Source organism: Oratosquilla oratoria, chromosome 20 (genome assembly GCF_046742065.1).
Source record: "Oratosquilla oratoria isolate Oo_2021 chromosome 20, ASM4674206v1, whole genome shotgun sequence".
In the NCBI taxonomy this organism is placed as follows: domain Eukaryota; kingdom Metazoa; phylum Arthropoda; class Malacostraca; order Stomatopoda; family Squillidae; genus Oratosquilla; species Oratosquilla oratoria.
The window spans coordinates 41,499,645-41,517,810 of NC_134796.1; the positions used below are offsets into that span (position 1 = coordinate 41,499,645).

Consider the following 18,166-nt stretch of genomic DNA (forward strand, 5'->3'; position numbering starts at 1 on the left):
TTGAGAGATATATTTTCTAATGGTTACCAGTTTTGCCTAAAAAAAATTAAGGCCAACTATAACAGTATCTTGTACAAGCTGCCAGATGTATGATATTACTGAAATAGTAGTGTTCATGGAATTCCCATTAGTGGGTTTGGCCAGTACTGTTAATCCTCTCATCATTTTGGCATAGATGTGAATTAGAATACCTTCACATTAAAGTATTTGATGCCTCTATGTTAAAAATCCTGGAAAAGGCCCCAAGGAAAATGTGTAATGTTTGAATAAAAAAAGAGGACATGTTTTCTAAGATGACTTAGCTGATACTCTTGTAGCTTTGCTGTGTGTGATCTTTACATCTTCAATTTTGTTGATACTGAGATAATGCAATGAAAACCTATAATTAAGGTAGAAAAGTTCTTTAGCCTTGGATGTCAATATTCATTTCTTTAGTTTATTCTGACTACTTCTGACTATAGCCAAGCAATTCTAATCATATGAAAGTAACCAAAGTAGATATCAGAGCATAACCTATTGCAATAACCCTTTATTGTCTGTATTTGACATGTTTATTCTGACTGTTGCCAAGTGATTTTATTTAACTGAGAAAAGTCAATGTATCGGCAGTTAATATGCATCCATTATTCAGTGAACCTCAGAACTCAAGGTTTGACACTTACGTGTCACTCGGGTGTAGACACCTGGCATGTCTGGTTCAGCACAACCTACTCCCCAGGAGACAATGCCAATATGGAACCATAAACCATTTTCTTCTGCAATCATTGGTCCTCCTGAGTCACCCTAGAAAAAGAAAAGAAAAGAAAAGAAAAACAATATGTGTGTGTGTGTATATATATATATATATATATATATATGTATACAGACGCTCCTCAACTTACGTTTTAGTTACGTTCCGAACGGTCGAACGTAAGTTGAAAATGAACGTAAGTTGTTACTGTACTATACATCCGTAAATTCTATTACCGTATCTTATAAAACACCCCTAAATAATTAATTATACACATAACACTGTAAAATAATAACATTAATTTCAAATAAATTAAATTCAAGCAACATAAATTGAGATGGTGGAGGAGGGGGAGGAGGAGGCAAGGCATGTTCAGTTTGTCGTTTGTGCAATGTAAACAATGGACACAGCGTCATGCGCAAGTATCGTTTGAACTACGGAGAGTGCACTAAACTAAAAAATTCACTCATTTTTTTTTTTTTTACAATTTTTTTTTTAGTCAGTTCAAACGTAAAATCGAAAAAACGTAAAACGAATGAACATAAGTAGAGGAGCGTCTGTATATTTATATATATAATTACACACACATGTATACAAATTAGACAAAAACAGTGTGTGCAAACACTATTCAAGATTTTAAGAAAAAACTTGATACTGAAAGATACAAAGATGAATCACCACAAGCATAGCTCCCTTCCCATATAATACAACTAGGTAAATACAACTAGATAAATAGGTAAATATATATGTATGTATGTATATATATATATATATATATATATATATATATATATATATATATATAATGGGATGATAGAAATACAAGAGGACATGGAAAGAAAATCAAGAAAGACAGCTATAGAAGAGATATGAAAAAGAACAGCTTTCCTCACAGAGTAATAGACATTTGGAACAAGTTAGATGAGAAAGTGGTGTGTGCAAAAACAATACAAAAATTTAAAAATAGGTTAGATACAATGAGATATGAAGCCGGGACACCACGAGCATAGCTCCCTTCCCATATAATACAACCAGGTAATAAAACTAGGTAAATACACACACACACACACATATATATATATATATATATATATATATATACACAGTCAAACCTCGAAAACCCGGACCCCGAATGCCCGGACCCTTGTATGACCGGTCAAAATGAACAAAGGTCGGACTTTTCAAGCAAAGTTCCCTATTTGTCCGGTAGGTGGCAGCGATGGCCGTACACGTGTACTCAAACCTGGCCTAGTCAAGCCGCCACCAGGGCTGCCGTTTCGTAGAATTTTGTACCAAAACGTAGTAAAATAGCGGCATGTGGCAACTGCACAAGGACATGAGGAAATTTTTTCTACATATCAGCGGGCCGTTAAAAACATTCAAAAACTCAAACTTTTGTTTCAAAATCATAGAACTAGTTATCAAATAATAAATGGTACATCAAAATATGACTTTTATTGGTAATTGTGTTACTTATAAAATATTATACCCCAAAAGATACGTTTTTACCGTCTAGAAAAAATTCTACGCTAAAGTTTCAGCTTTCTTTTAGCGATAATAATATGAAAAATATTTTTTATATCTTATTGAATATGTTAGGGCATGGGGGCCTTATATACATCCAAGAATAAAGAACTAGAACCAACATTTTGTCAAAGTTTGACAAGTATACCTTGCTATGAAAGTCTGCACACGCCCGAGAAAAATGTATGCCCCGGTATGGCAACACTCCCATTCTACACAGCAGTGTAGAAAATGCAGCAACCCTGGCCGCCACCACTGTCCCGCGTGCATACCTTCCGATATTTACAGTGTACGTAATACAAAATACAGTACAGTACACTGTATATACAGTACATTTACATGCCTGTATTACAGTTATTATTACAGAATTATTAGTATTATAGTATTATTACAGTATTGTTATTATTACTGTTAGAGTATTATTCTTATGTGTTTCTATGCCATATCATACATTACCTATATGTATACCGCTACGAAAATCTACGGGTGTTAGGGCGATATTTTCGATGACCGGACTTTTGGCATGACCGGACCACCCTTCCCCCCAATTAGTCCGGGCTTTCGAGGTTCGACTGTATATATATATAATATATGTACATATATATGCATATAATATATATATATATATATATATATATATACACACACATATATAAATATAAATATATGAGTGGTAGTGTGGTGAGTTTAAACGCCAAGAATCTGTTGAAGTACAGTATTATTATTGATGTTTCGTCCAACTAGGACTTCTTCAGAGTGTACACATATAAGACATTGACAACTTATATATTCACACAGCTCACCCCATTCCTTCCCAGTCAATGTTGTTGTAATCTCACTTTCACCTATAGCTTCATGGAGAAAACATGGACTGGAGGTGAAGCTTTATTCCTGACGTTTCGTCTAACGACTTTCTCAAAGGAATGAGCATACTAGAAACATACAGAGATTATAAACCCGCCTTATGGCTCAAGGGGGTGTACGAGCGTATAGCGCTGCGTCCTGATTGGCCCGCTGAGACAGCCAATCACGAAGCGCTATATTCGCTGAAGATTTGGCCCAGGTGAAGCTCCCAGCCTTATTGTTGATATTCGGACGAGTGGTGATGTACGCAGCTTCTATAGATTTTCTGATCTTCTTATCCATACCTTCGTGTAGAATCTCGGCTCGGTTCCAGTGTGGGAGGTGCCCAGACTCGTCAACATGCACCACCATTGCGTTGGTGAGTCTATGGTGACGGAGGTCGGCCTTATGCTCCCTGATTCTAGTGTTAAGGCCCCTCTTAGTCTCTCCGTAGTATGCTTTATCGCATGATGTGCATGGGATCTTATATACGACGCTGTCTTCTCTCCCCCTCATCTTAGTCCCGCTTTTTAACATGTCACCAATCTTCGTTCCCGATGTTACGGCTGCTTTAACTTCCGTGCCCCTGAGCATTCTAATGGGCCAAATCTTCAGCGAATATAGCGCTTCGTGATTGGCTGTCTCAGCGGGCCAATCAGGACGCAGCGCTATACGCTCGTACACCCCCTTGAGCCATAAGGCGGGTTTATAATCTCTGTATGTTTCTAGTATGCTCATTCCTTTGAGAAAGTCGTTAGACGAAACGTCAGGAATAAAGCTTCACCTCCAGTCCATGTTTCCTTTACCGTGTCTATACAACTTGTTCACATGGATTTTCTTCATGGAGAATTAAGCTGCTTCCTACCCTCACTAACTTGGCAAAACCATCCTGATGATTGCTACATGGGAGTGAAGTAATATACGCTCCCTCAATTGTCCTCCTTTCCTTTTTATCAAGTCCATTATGGAGCACCTCTGTTTTCTCCCAATCTGGCAGGTGGCCAAAGTTGTCAATAAGTAACACTAAAGAGTTGGAGGTCAGGTGGGTTTTGACATAATTTTTTATGCTCCATTGTCTGCTTGTGAATTCTCCTGCCAGTTTCACCATAGTAACTAGCAGGGCAGCTTTTACGCGGTATTCTGTAAACTAAACAGTTATCTTCACCTTTGACTTTGTTATGGACTTTATTTCTCACAATATCGCCTATTTTTATTCCTGTGCTATATGCCAGTTTCAGGCCTGCCTTGGTGAGATTTTGTTCAATGACATTTGAGCACTTGGAGTTGGGTAGGGACAGGTACCCACGGCTCTCATCACTAGCCTCTTTATTCATGCAACCCCTGTTTCTTATTTGTAAAGTATCTTTCTTGTTTCTATATAGAAAACCTACTGGGTAACATAATTTCTGGAAAACATCAAAAATGTAAATTTCCTCCGGGAAAAATTCCTCACTACATATTCTGAATGCTCTCAGGATGAAGCCTATAATGATCCCACTTTTTATTTTGTTGTGGTGCAAGGAGTAGTAATGAACAATGTCGTTTTTTTTCATGCATTTTCTGTGGACTGAAAATGTCTTGTTACCTCGTCTCTATATCACTATGTCCACAAAGGCCAGATGGTTACCTTCCTCATGTTCCATTGTGAATTGGATGTCACATTCTATCTCATTCAAAACATGCAACTTACCATCAAAATCAGTATTTTTGGGAGCGACAATGAGTACATCGTCCACATACCGCATCCAGGTGGAATCATGGCCCATTATTTCAATGAAATGGTCTCTCTAATACCTCCATGTAAAGAGAGGGTAACACGGCACTGAGGGGACTTCCCATAGGAAGCCCACGACATTGAAAATATTCTTCATTGTTGAAGATTAAAGGACCAAATTTTACACAAAGGGAAATCAGTTTGGTCCTTTATCATCTTCCTTTCTGGTGTCTTTGGGTTTCATAGAAAACAGGCTTCAGGGTTATAGATTTCAGTCAGCCCAACCCTGGCTACAAGACTTTGTAGGAGGTTTCATAATTTTTTTATGATCTGAGTGGGATTCACACTCAGAGGTACCTGCATTCAAAGCTCTGTGATGGCTGGGCCTGACTGTTTGAATTACACCCCTGCAACTAGCGATTTGTTCCATAACAGTTACAATGGTGGAGTAAGTAAAAACCTAGTTACTGCTTTGTTTTCTGGTGTCATCAGTTTTCATAGAAAATAGGCTCCAAGATTGTAGATTTCAGTCACCCCAACCCTAGTTACAAGACTTCATATAATTTTTGAAATTTATGTACAATCTGAGTGGCGAGATGGTAACACATGGAACTAATACTCAGAGGGACCTGAGTTCAAAGTTCTGTGATGGCCGAGATATTGTATGAATTACATCGCTGCTACTAATGATTTGTTCCATAATATATATATGTATTTATAATACTGTATAAATAATAATAATAATGATAATGATAATAATAATGATAAAATTTCCTACCTGGCATGAATCCTTTCCACCATCAGCATAGCCTGCACATATCATATTATCTGTAATAGTACCGTACAGGTTCAATTTGGCTTCACAATCACTGTTGGACAGCACAGGCACCTCCACTTCCCTCAGCTTACTTGAAGTTAAGCCACCTGCCATAGATAGAAAAGCACAGTAAATCAAGGGATGATCCATAGGTGAAGATGAGGAGGTCAGGTGTGAGGTGGTGCAGCAGACTGTAGGCTATCTAGGTGGTTTGACTTCTATTCTTTATATCTGCTTTATGGGATGTAAAGACTTTAACCTCTTCAATATATAGTGGTATGCTTTTCAGGTTTCTGTTACAGTTTTAATGTTCAAAATTCTCCCTTTCATAAAGGGTTAGAATGGTGCCTATTTATGAAGAACCCCATCTGGGGTACTGCAGGCTGCATGTTGTTATGGCAAAGTAGCATGCAGTTGATACTTTAGGGTCTAATTTTTGGGGGAACATAAATCACTGCACACTTTCTGCTTTTCATGTCACTATCTTCAACACTTATTGTGATCATCTCCACCTTATTCTCTCCATATGTAACTTTCGTCACATTTAAGTTTTTCTTAACCAGGAACATGACTCTATTTCTAAGCCAGTAACTATCTAATCCATGTCCAACACTGTTTAGTACCAGTGGACCCCTTAATTTTGTCTCTACAATTCCCATTATGTCTGGTTTTTTTCTGACAGGTAATCATTTAGTCTGTTTAACCCTGAGATTAATCTGTCTATATTGGTATAAGCTATTTTAATTTTCTACTCCCTCCATCTCATTCTTTGAACATTTTTTCTTTTTAATATACCATTTTTTCAGTCTTATGTCTAGCACTCTCCAGTAGAACTGCGCTTTCTCAGTCTCCATTCTTTTCTTGTGTTTTTTCTTTAGCTTTATTTCTTAATGTGTTAATTCTTCCTCGTTCCTCATCGTTCATGTCTCTTTTTATCCATATACTTTTGTAGTGTTTATTTCTTGCTAATTTTCCTATTTTTGCTCTGCTGCCATTTGTGACCTTAATTTGATCTTAGTGGTAAACTTTTTTCCTTTGTATATTTATCTATTTTGTGCACTTCATCAATTTCCTTTTCTATTTTTTGCTCTTCATCTTGTACTACATTTAGGACTTTTTTTTTTTTTTTTTTTAATTCTCTCTCTTCTTTATCTCTCAGGGACCAGTTTAGGTTATGTGTTTCCTGTAGACCATATACCGTATATACTCGTCTATAGGTCGAAATCTTAAGGAATTATTTTTACGCCAAAACCTAGGGGTCGACCTATACACAAGTAATAATCTTGTTAGGTTGAAATCCAGACATGACAAGAAAGGCTAGGAAGAACTCTTACCTTTTCTTTAGGTTCAGAAATCAAAATATTTACCTACTAAATACTACCAGTAAACAATGGGTACATAAAGACACGGTACGTACTAAAACATGTAAAATTCCTTCTAGATACGGTAACCCCATACTGTGGTTTTACCTGTTTGTTAAATTTCTTAACACAGGCGAGCTTATTATATCATGTATACTATTACAGTACCCATAATTGTTTAAAAAAATAATGAAATGCTGTGATATTCTCTTTTTTTTTTATAGTTTAGTTTCGACCATGGGCGTAATATAGCAATAGAAAATTAATCATTAATTTTATAAATTAAAATGTATCAACGTAATATGCAATTTTGTGGGCGGAAGTGAAAATGAAAAATACCTTGCCACAAGCATAGGATCGGAACGCCATCTTGTCTGTCAATTGACGGCCTCGGTGCTTCCGACAGTACCTCGCCAGGTACATTTTCTTGAAGGAATGTTATGGAGCGGAGATACATGCATTCCTTCAAGCTGCAAGAACTTTGTATAGCCAGCAAGCTAAGTGGTTGAAAAGCCCGCCAACTTCTCATTTCTTCGTCGTCGGCATGTATCATAACAAATATGACGTACTATTCGTCCGACACGACTTCATTACTTACGAAATGTTTTAGCATCTTTCTTGTTTTTTTATTTCCGATCACAAAATTGCATATTACGTTGATACATTATAATCTACAAAATTAATAATCAATTTTTATTGCTATGTTGCGCCCTTGGTCGAAACTAAAAATTTACCCAAATTTAGCTTTCTACATGGTATATGTTATTGTTACCATTACCAAAACAATGCATGGATCTCACCATCACGAAAACAAACTGTTCAGTATTGCCAACTTGTTACTGTTACAGTGACACATGGTATAATCCTAAATATTTTAACTGAAATCCACCAAAATCGTTTTCCTTGATGTCATCTTCACCACCAAACAGCTCCTCCCACTCACTTCTGTGTCGAGTATCGTCATACGAATCAACCTCATCAGCCATAGGAACATCAACATCATCTTTCTCCTCCACATTATCATTAGCCTGATCATCCGCACAGTTGAGATTACAAGACTAACTCTGAGTGTTGGTTAATTTTTTTTTCTAACGAAACACGCCTAGCCAGTTTATTCCGAATACCGTACTTGGTAATCTACCGTACTTGGCAATCTGTTCAAGTTTTTCACTCCGCTGAAATGGCAATTTCAGTGAAACTTATTAAATATTAAAATCAGTGAACTTGAAAAAACATAAACCAGAATACATCAGAATTAATGAAGTGAAAAAACCATAATAATCAATTGCTATACCAGGCAAGCCATGCTACTTCAAAGCATTAAGGCAGTGGAATGCTCACAGCACCAAAAACAAAAACAAACCACTCGACCTATACATGAGGTATATGGAAAATTCCAGATTTTTGGGCCAAAAATGGGGGGTCGACCTATACACGAGATCGACCTATAGACGAGTATATACGGTATTACTATACACTTTTTTTGTCTGCTGTATCTCTTACTAGGTTTTCTTTTTCTTTAATTACCTTAATGACTGCATCTTCGGCCTTCTCCTGCATTTGTTGATAAAATATTCCTTTGAAAATTACCTTATCTTCTTTGTCTTTCCTCCAATCATTTCTGAGTTATTGTTAGTCATCCTCTCCTATGTTTTTTCCCATTTTTACTATCATTTCTTTTATCTGTTCATTTATCCCTTTATTGTCTCACTATTAGTGTTATAATTATTTTTCAACCTTTCATTTTCACATTTTAACTCTGTCAGTTCTTTTTTAGTGCATTTACTTCTTCTTTTATTTCAATGTTTACTTTTTTTAAGTCACTCACTTCTTTTATTTCTTTATTCATACTCCATAGATGGTCTCTTGCTTCTGTGATTCATTTATAATTCTCATTTCCCTCTATGATTCTGCTTAAAAGTCTTCTTTCATATCCATTGAATCCAGAAAAATGTTCCTCGTCTCCTCTATCTTATAGAAATCTTTTTGTACCTCACAGCAACCTGAAGCCTATATTTACATTCTGCTTCACTCTTGCACTGGTAGATGGTTCTGGGTACATGTTTACATTGTAATTTGATGGACTGCCATCAGGGCTTTTCTGGCCTGCCATCATTTTCTTCCATTTTACTTCAATACTATTTACACTGTAATTTATTCATTTTGGGTATTCATGGGCACTTCGCTTCACATTTAACACAACCTAGGTGTCCTGCTATTGTAGCACTGTTAAGACACTCCATTTTTAAAGTATTCCTCAGGAGCTCCAATTTTTACATGTTGTCACTGTGATGATCAAAGTGAAACCATATGCTAACAAATGTACCTTGCAATGTGGAGGGGTGTTGTGACAAACATGAATTCACAGAGCAATGTTTCTATAAATGGAGTGCCACAACATATCTTGGACCTATGTTGGGTAGTTGACAGTGGAGAAAGCAATAAAGAGAGCATTGATATGGCAGCAGAGGGAGATGCAAAAGTAAGGCAATTGCAGTGAAACAGATGTCTTCTGGGATGGTTAGAGAACTATGATGTGGGAGATAGGGGAGATGAAGAATAGGATGATCTAGAAATCAAGGGTATGTGTGATGTGAATGTGGTGGATGAATTTACGGAATGTGTGAAATGAGGGGAGAGACCATTGGCAGCCCTGACCTGTAGGATGGCACCAGGGGACATTGGCTTTAGGGGGTCAGGGCAGCAGTGCATTGGTCAGGTGCAGTGCATGAAGACATGTGTGGCATAAGAGTGGAAGGATGTGTTACAAAGAATAGGATTAGGCATTTTGTGAATAGGTACAGTAGGAATTAGTTAATAGGAATAAGAGCAAAAGTAAGCAGCCACACCAACGTGAAGGAGAGAAAGAGGTCCGACACTGGGTAAGAACTTCACTCACAATCTTGCTCTTATATTTGTTCTAACTAACCTGTGGTCGTAACTCCCCATCCAAGGACAGTAGCCATCACACCTACATAATCATTGTTCTGATTCAGTGGCAAACATGCAGGACCTACATGGTTTTCAGAATCAAACACAATAAAAGAAGTTTGAAGGAGGGACAGATCAGAATCCAGTGTCTGTGAGTTATAATCAGGGTGAACAATAATCTGAAAGTACAAAGGTAGATAATATACACTAATGGTTAAGTTACATCATACATCTAATATAAATTCATAATTACATAAAACCAAAAAAGGAATTAATGGTGAGGTTATAAGCATCATATTTCTGAGTTTATTGTGGAAGCTGGAACCCTCACCTGTTTTACCCTTAATACCTGTACGGGCTCAGCACTGCTATGTTGATCATGCTCACCCGCTATCACAGACAGGAATCTCTTTTGTTTACTAAGCAAAGAAACAAAGGATAGGAAACTGAATTACTTTCATAGCTCACTGCAGTTTTTTTTAAGTGCAATGGAGATTTGCATAATCCTAATTATTCACAAGACTATAAGTATGTTACCATTCATTTGATAATACAATTCCCATTAATTATAATCTTTCACATGCTAGTATACAATTTATAATGTATAATCTTCTCAATCCTCTTCCTTAACTTAAAAGATTCTAAAATTATCATGAATACTATTGGATAATGCCCAGTTCTTGGAACAGATACTTACCCCACCACACAATGTGCAGCTGTTAGAACCCATTGTTCAGCCACAATTGTTCCACCACACATGAAGCTATTGTAATTTTTATATTTCAAAGCCACCATAAATGAGTATTCATTCACATTAGTTATTTCACCTCCAATAATACGGTTGACTCGATTGACCCGACCACAGCCTGAAACTAATTTGGATGGGTTTAAGAAAATGCATGGGAGGGTACATCATATAAGGTTATGCTTCTTGCTGCTGGGTATCATGAAAACTCAAAAGCATAACTTATCTTACAATTGCCCAGTGATGTCCTTGGATGACTTTGGATATTTTCAAACATTTCCCCCTGTAAAATAAATCTGCTTCTGTTTTGTCCATACTCTATCTGAAGGTATCTGGGAATAAGTGTGTCTAAATACAATGGTCATATCATTTGGAACTGTAATGCAATTAAGCAGAACAAAGTCATGTTTAATATTGCATCTCTGATTACACTGGCCTGCGTTTAATTTTTTTTTTCAAAGGTCGAAGGTTTTTCAAGTGATTTATAGGTTTTTTGGTGCGCTGAATCCAAAAATGCCATCAGTTTCCTTGGATCAGGTCTAGTTTTTGAGATATGAGAAGTGCGACTTTTGGGCCTTGTATAGTACTAAGTATAAGGAAAACGAGGCTGCAGGTATAGCCTATTCTTATTTTTTTTTGCATAAAAATTATACTGTAGCACCCCGAAACTGATACTGAAACCTAATGATGTTTTTGTTTACTTTCAGGAAACTGAAACCGAAACTGAAACTGAAACTGCATTGACTACATTGACAAACTGCATTGACAACACTGAAACTGAAAATGGTTTAGAAAAGTGTGATCTCCAATCAATGTGACTGATTTTATAAGAATCTGTGCTTTTTACAAGAATCTGTGCTTCTTGTGTTTCTATTTTGGACACGTATCTTAGATTGACAGAAAATGGAATGCAAATGCACAAATCACCCTGATAGGTTCTGCTACATATGTGGTAATGTGATTCTTCCTCGTCGACTAGCAAATATAACTGATTTTGTGAAGAAGGCATATCATGCTTACTTTGGAGTTAAGCTTGGGGACCAGGACAAGCCATTTGCACCCCATGTTAGCTGCAAAACATGTGTCGAGAACTTGCGTGATTGGAGAAATAAAAAAAGGAAGAGTATGCCATTCGCTGTTCCAATGGTTTGGAGAGAGGGTAAAGATTATGTGTCAGACTGCTATTTCTGCATGACTAATCTTAAAGGAGTCAACCGCAAGAACAAGCATTGTATTCAGTATCCTAATGTTCCGTTTGCCATGCGACCAGTCCTTTATGGTCCAGGCCTGCCCATTCCCGAGCCAGATGTTGCAATGGAATCTAGCTCTGAATCGGAATCTGATAACGCACTAGACAGGGCAGAGGGTGGAGAATATATGCCAGAAGAAAATGACCGGCCAGTGCCTCTAACACAAGCAGATCTCAATGACCTGACACGGGATCTAAACCTATCAAAGGAATCAGCACAGCTTCTGGGTTCTCGTCTTTGTGAGAAAAATTTGCTAGCACCTGAGACAACATTCTTTTGGTACCGAGAGCGTGAAAGAGAATTTAGACAGTTCTTCACAACCCAGAAGGACTCGTCATTAGTTTACTGCAACAACATTGCTGGTTTGATTCAATCAATGGGGCTGGACTATGTTGCTACTGAATGGAGACTGTTCATCGACTCTTCCAGCAGAAGTCTCAAGGCAGTCCTCCTTCACAACGGAAATAAATACTCTTCAATTCCAATCGGTCATTCGGTGCAAATGAAAGAAACTCATGACAACATGGATCAGCTACTGTCTGCTCTGAACTACAATGACCATGGTTGGTTGATCTGTGGAGATCTTAAGGTAGTTGGATTGGTTTTGGGACTACAGGGTGGGTACACAAAGTATCCATGCTTTTTGTGTTTGTGGGATAGTCGGGCTGATGATCAACATTTTGTCAGACAAGAATGGCCACCACGACAACGTTTGGAACCTGGTTCACACAATGTTCAGGCTCGTTCTCTTGTTGAACCAAACAAGGTCTTACTCCCACCTTTACATATCAAACTGGGACTGATGAAGAATGTGAAGGCAATGGACAAGGACGGCATGGGATTTACTTTTCTTCAGCAGAAGTTTCCTCGGATCAGTCTGGAAAAGCTTAAGGCTGGCATCTTTGATGGGCCTCAGATAAGGGAACTTATGAAGGACTCAATGTTTGACGATGCACTGAATGCAGCTGAGCTGTCCGTTTGGTGGTCGCTTGAGTCAGTGATAAGAAACTTTCTAGGAAATAACCGAAGTGCAGAATACGAGAAAGAAGTCGATGAGCTCTTGAACAGCTATAAAAAATTAGGGGCTCGCATGTCAGTCAAAATGCACTTTCTACGGTCTCACTTAGACTATTTCCCTCAGAACTGTGGTGACTTCAGTGAGGAACAGGGAGAACGTTTCCACCAGGATATTCGTGTCATGGAAGAACGCTACCAAGGCCGGTGGGATGTGAACTTTCTTACGGACTACTGTTGGTGTTTGAAATGAGACGTGGTGGCTACCCAACACAGGAGAAAGTCACTGAAAAGGCCCTTCATCCATGATTAGATTTTCTGTAATACATCCTCTTTATCTTCTGAACTATGCAAGAAAAAATTATTTCTTTTGTCAAGAATTTTTTTCTCCAAAATTAAAGGGAATAAATAGCACTAAATGGCGTTTTTAATTATTTTTACCGCCTCATATCTCAAAAATGTGACCTGATTGAACAAAATGAGTGTGATTTTTAGATTCTGCATAGCAAATTACCCTAGAATCAGTTATCAGATGCTTTACCTTTGAAACTTTGCAGGCCAGTGTTATTCATGACTTTGGCCATTTCTAATTCTTCTGTGTATTCTATATTATCTTGGCATAGTTTCACCATTTCCTGTTTGTTTTTAAGTTTACCATTCACATATCAATAGAATAGCTTGGGTTGCTCTTTGCATTTATCTATAATATCCTTTTCATGGTTCCTTTTTTCCTCTCTTACTTTAACATACTCATTTCTATAGTTTATATAAACTTGCCATTTTCCAGGTTTTTTTTTATCTTTTCTCAATCTTTTCCAAGCTCTGTCCCTTCTATATTTTGCTTCACTGCATCTTTTGTTGAACCGGCATTTAATGTACACTCTCTCTAGCTTCTGTCTTGGTACATGTCTATTCACCCCTTCATTGTAATTATCCATCAAAATATCCCATTTCTCTTCCACTTCTGTCTCTTTCATGTAAAATTTTTCCCAGTTTGTATTCTGGAAGAATTTCTTTAGTTTTCCAAAGTCCATTTTGTTGTACATCAATCTTCTTTTCCTATGTTTTTCATTTCTCTCCATGTATATTTCTTCCTTTAGTTCAGTCTCAATGAGTATATGGTCACTCTTTCCCTCTTTCCAATTGGTGTCTTGTATTGGATTTGATAAATTTCAGGTTCTGTTGTAAATATTAAATCTAGTTTCGACGGCTCCTTGTTATTTCTGTATCTGGTGTTTTCACTGACCCACTGAGTCATTGTATATTCCAGGGTTATGTCCAGTAGTACATTACCCCACAAGTTTTCTGCTCCTCTCACTGTCATGTTCTCCCAACAAATTTCTTTACAATTGAAGCCCCCCATAATTACCAGATTGCCCCCACCCAATAGTATCTCATTTAATCATTATCATATCTTGTTGCACGAGAACCGTGTCCATATAAGGGCAGTTTCATTTGCTTCCCTAAGGTCTTGGTCGGAGCAATGGGGACTCAATGGACATTCCCGGAGGACGTGGACCATCGTCTGTATTTTGCCACAGGGACATTGGGGGCTATTGGTGTATCCCCACTTGTGTTGATTTTCTCTTGTTTTGCCCACCTTGGCTCTTCCTCTGTTTAAGGTAACCCAGTCCTTCCTAGTTAGGTTTGCTTCTGGGGGCAAGGTCTTGTTTGGGCATGGTATGGCCTCGTTATGGCCCAGATTGTCATATTCCTGCCAACATTCTAGTCTATGGGCCACAGCTTGGGTTGGATCCAGTCCCTCCACTGTCATGAAGCTTTGGCGGGACTTCAGTCTCTGTCCAACCTGAAGGTGACTGTATAGTGGATGCCTGGGATCATTTTGTTGATTATATTTTTCTATCTTGGTAATTATTTTGCGCCGAATGTGGGGTGGTGGAATCCCTGCCAGTCTGTAGATAGTATGTAGGGGCGTTGGTTTTAGGGTACCTGTAATTATTCGACACAACCTGTTCAGTTCTGGATCTATTCTATGTGCATGGCATGACCTGGCCCATACTGGAGCGCAATATTATGCGGTGGAATAACAGTGCCAAAGCTGTTTGTCACAGGGTAAAAGGATAAAAGGATCTCATTTAATGATTGCCTTGTATCTTCTAGCATTTTCATACACTTGTTCTCTTTCCAAGCGTTCATTTTTGGGGGCACATAAGTCACCACACTTTCTACTTTTCATGTTCTTGTCTTCAACTTTTATCATGATCAGTTCTACATTACCTTTGCCCTCCACAATTTTTGTCACATTTAAGTTTTTCTTGGCCAAGAACATGATTCCTCCTCCCTGTTTCTTGTCTCTATTTTTAATCCAGTAATGGTATAGTCCATGTCCAACATCGATGGATGGTATTTCACCCCTTAGTTTAGTCTTCACAATTCCCATTATGCCTGGTTTTTCTTCGAGCAGGTGATCATAAAGTTCATTCAGTCCTGAAATTAATCCGTCGATGTTGGTATAGGCCACTTTCAATTTTTTTCTTTCTCCATTTTTTTCTGTCTTTGGTTCGCCCATTCTGATGTACCATTTCCTTAGTCTCATGTCGATTACTCTCCAATAGAATTCCTTGCTTTCGGTCTCCATTCCCTTCATGTTTTTTTCCTTTGTTTTATCTCTTAGTGTCTTCTCTTTTTCTAATTCCCCAATACTCATTTCTCTTTTTATCCATATCTTATTGTACTTTCACTCCTTGCCAAGTTACCTACTTTTTCAAATATGGCTTCTACTACCATCATTTGTGATCTTAGTTTTATCTTTAGGGGTTGATTTCTATCCTTAGAATAGTGACCAATCCTATATGCATGATCTATATCTTTCCCTGATTCTTGGGTTCCATCCTGAATTTCTATTAGGATTGCTATTGCTGTCTCTTTTTCTTCTTTTTCTCTCATGTATCTCGTCAGACCATGTTCTTCTTTTAGTTCATATACCACAATATATTTTTTCCTATCTACTCTGTCTCTGACCCAATTTGCTTTTTCATTAATTACTTGGATATCTGTGTCTTTTGCATTTTCCTGTTGTTGGACTATTTCTTTGAAAACAATTTCTTTATTTTCAATGTTTTCCTTCCATTTCTTAATCTTTTGGATACTTTCCTCAGTCATTTCTTGTATTTGTTGTTTACCCATTTTTTTAAGTTGTCACTATTGGTAGTATCATTAATTCTCTTCTTTTCATTATCACTCTTCAGCTCTCTTATATAATTTTTCATTTCCTTAATCCCATTCCTTAGATCCAAGTTAGTTTTCCTCAGGTCAGAAATTTCAATGTTTGCTTGTGCTAAGCAATCCATTAGTCCAACGATTTTGTTCCTTAAGCCCATAATTTCATTCTCCCACCGTATCCTATTTTTGCTCATTTCCCTCTCTATCTCTAAGATTCAACTTAAACTCCTTCTTTCGTATTTACTGAATCCTGAAAAAGCATCGTTGTGATATTCCCTCCTGGTCGCAGGAGTTTTGTAAAGATTGTTTACATTGTGGTTTGGCATGTTGTCACTAGATGGCTCTGTTTTGAAGTTGTCGTTTGAGTCAGACTTTTCGGTATTTTCTTTCATTTTTTGCTAATTACGTCTTAATACATTTACAGTTACTATCCGAGTTACGACCTAGATTGGTTCCAACCAACCAGTCGTAAGTCGGATCCCATTAAAATGGCCGACACGAGGGTTATACTCTGGGATACATGATATCAATCTGTTGCGTTTTTAAGTAAATTTTTCTACTGAATACTATTATATACAAGCTGTTTACTGTTTATCAATTATATGCCTTTTATTTTAATTTTTATAATTTTTCTTAGTATATGATATGAAAACTTACAATATGAATAATGCCATTGTTAGACATAGATACGATACAGGCCACAATGCTGACTGGAATATTTCTAAGATTATCAAATATGAAAACCATACTATGAAACGTAGATGTTTTGAATCTGCTTTTATATCTCTCATTGATAATATAAATCAAAACAATGTATTTTTTACAATAAATAAACCTTTAGCAATTTTAAAAACAAAGTAACGAGCAATTTACGCAAACTGTGTTTACACCAGTTTCATGTTCGTTTCTCCCCGTAAGCTTGGGTTATATAAGGAGTCAGATGTTTGTCCACTGTGTTCACACACATAACAATGTCGAGACTGTACAGATTCAAATCAGGCTTAATGACCATCTTATGAATCGATAGCCTTAAAAAAAAAAAAAAAAAAATCCAATGTGTTATTTCTGAAGAAGCCCTGCTGGGTGAAGCGTTAAATACATTGGATCCCATACTCTGCGGTTGGCTTCTCTCCTACAGTTGTATACAGAATTGTTTTCAGTTGCTTAGTTGTTAATATGATATGGTAGGTTAAACAAAGAAAATACTTATTATAAAGTACTCTTATTAGTAAACTCATAATAGGCATCTGCTAGACGTGGTCTTAAATACGTAAATATCCTTCATCCTTAATTAATTTATCAAACTCTTCCACAAATGGCTTAGCTGCATGCGCATCACTGCTAGCAGCCTCACCTTTCGACAACACGTGGTGAACCTGGTAATGCTCTCGAAAGCGACGAAACCACCCAGCACTCCCTATGAATTCATGTGAAGCGTATTCTTCACCTGCACGTTCTTTCAACATGCGAAATTAACTTGTAGCCTTACTTTGCACTGTTTGCAACACCTGTTTCACATTTCTTTGCCTATTATCTTCCAACCACGTGTATAGCAACTTTTCCATCTCTGCCATAAATGTCGTGCGTGATGCTGGGCTGCTACAACTATCTTACGCGCTGTGCTGCCAGACATATACAGTAAACTCATAATAGACATCTGCTAGATATGGTTGTAAGTACGGGTAGTCGTAACTCGCGTGCATCGTAACTCGGATAGTGACTGTAACTAGCACTACAGAGATATCATTTCAGACACCCACAATTTCTCCACTCCCATACAATACAAACAAGGTTTCCTTTTTCATTGTTTATCCTCTTCTTTGGGGCCCAGCGACAAAGGTGTTGTCAGTTCTGTGGAGGGATGATTGTGCTGATAGCACTATATGGAATTTAAGAGAGGCAGAGAAGAAAAGTTTGAATGCATATGAGATGAAATATCTGAGAAGTATGGTAGGGGTTACTAGGCTCCACAGAGTGAGAAATAAGGAAGTGAGGAGAACTGGGGCAGAAAAGGAGATGATGAAAGAGTATTGGAATGGTTTGGACACATGGAA

At 37.5% G+C, this 18,166-nt stretch overlaps 1 protein-coding gene across 1 annotated transcript in view; it reads right to left on the bottom strand.

Annotated features, from left to right (window-relative positions):
- LOC143036492 (transmembrane protease serine 9-like) overlaps positions 1 to 18,166 on the bottom strand; it is a 73,319-nt gene that overhangs the window by 4,498 nt on the left and 50,655 nt on the right. The window contains exons 13-17 of the mRNA XM_076203902.1: positions 10,618 to 10,792; positions 10,252 to 10,339; positions 9,919 to 10,099; positions 5,590 to 5,735; positions 663 to 783 (exon numbers count right to left, since the gene is read on the bottom strand). Coding sequence (XP_076060017.1) covers positions 663 to 783; positions 5,590 to 5,735; positions 9,919 to 10,099; positions 10,252 to 10,339; positions 10,618 to 10,792 — 711 coding nt within the window. The remainder of the gene's footprint in view (positions 1 to 662; positions 784 to 5,589; positions 5,736 to 9,918; positions 10,100 to 10,251; positions 10,340 to 10,617; positions 10,793 to 18,166) is intronic.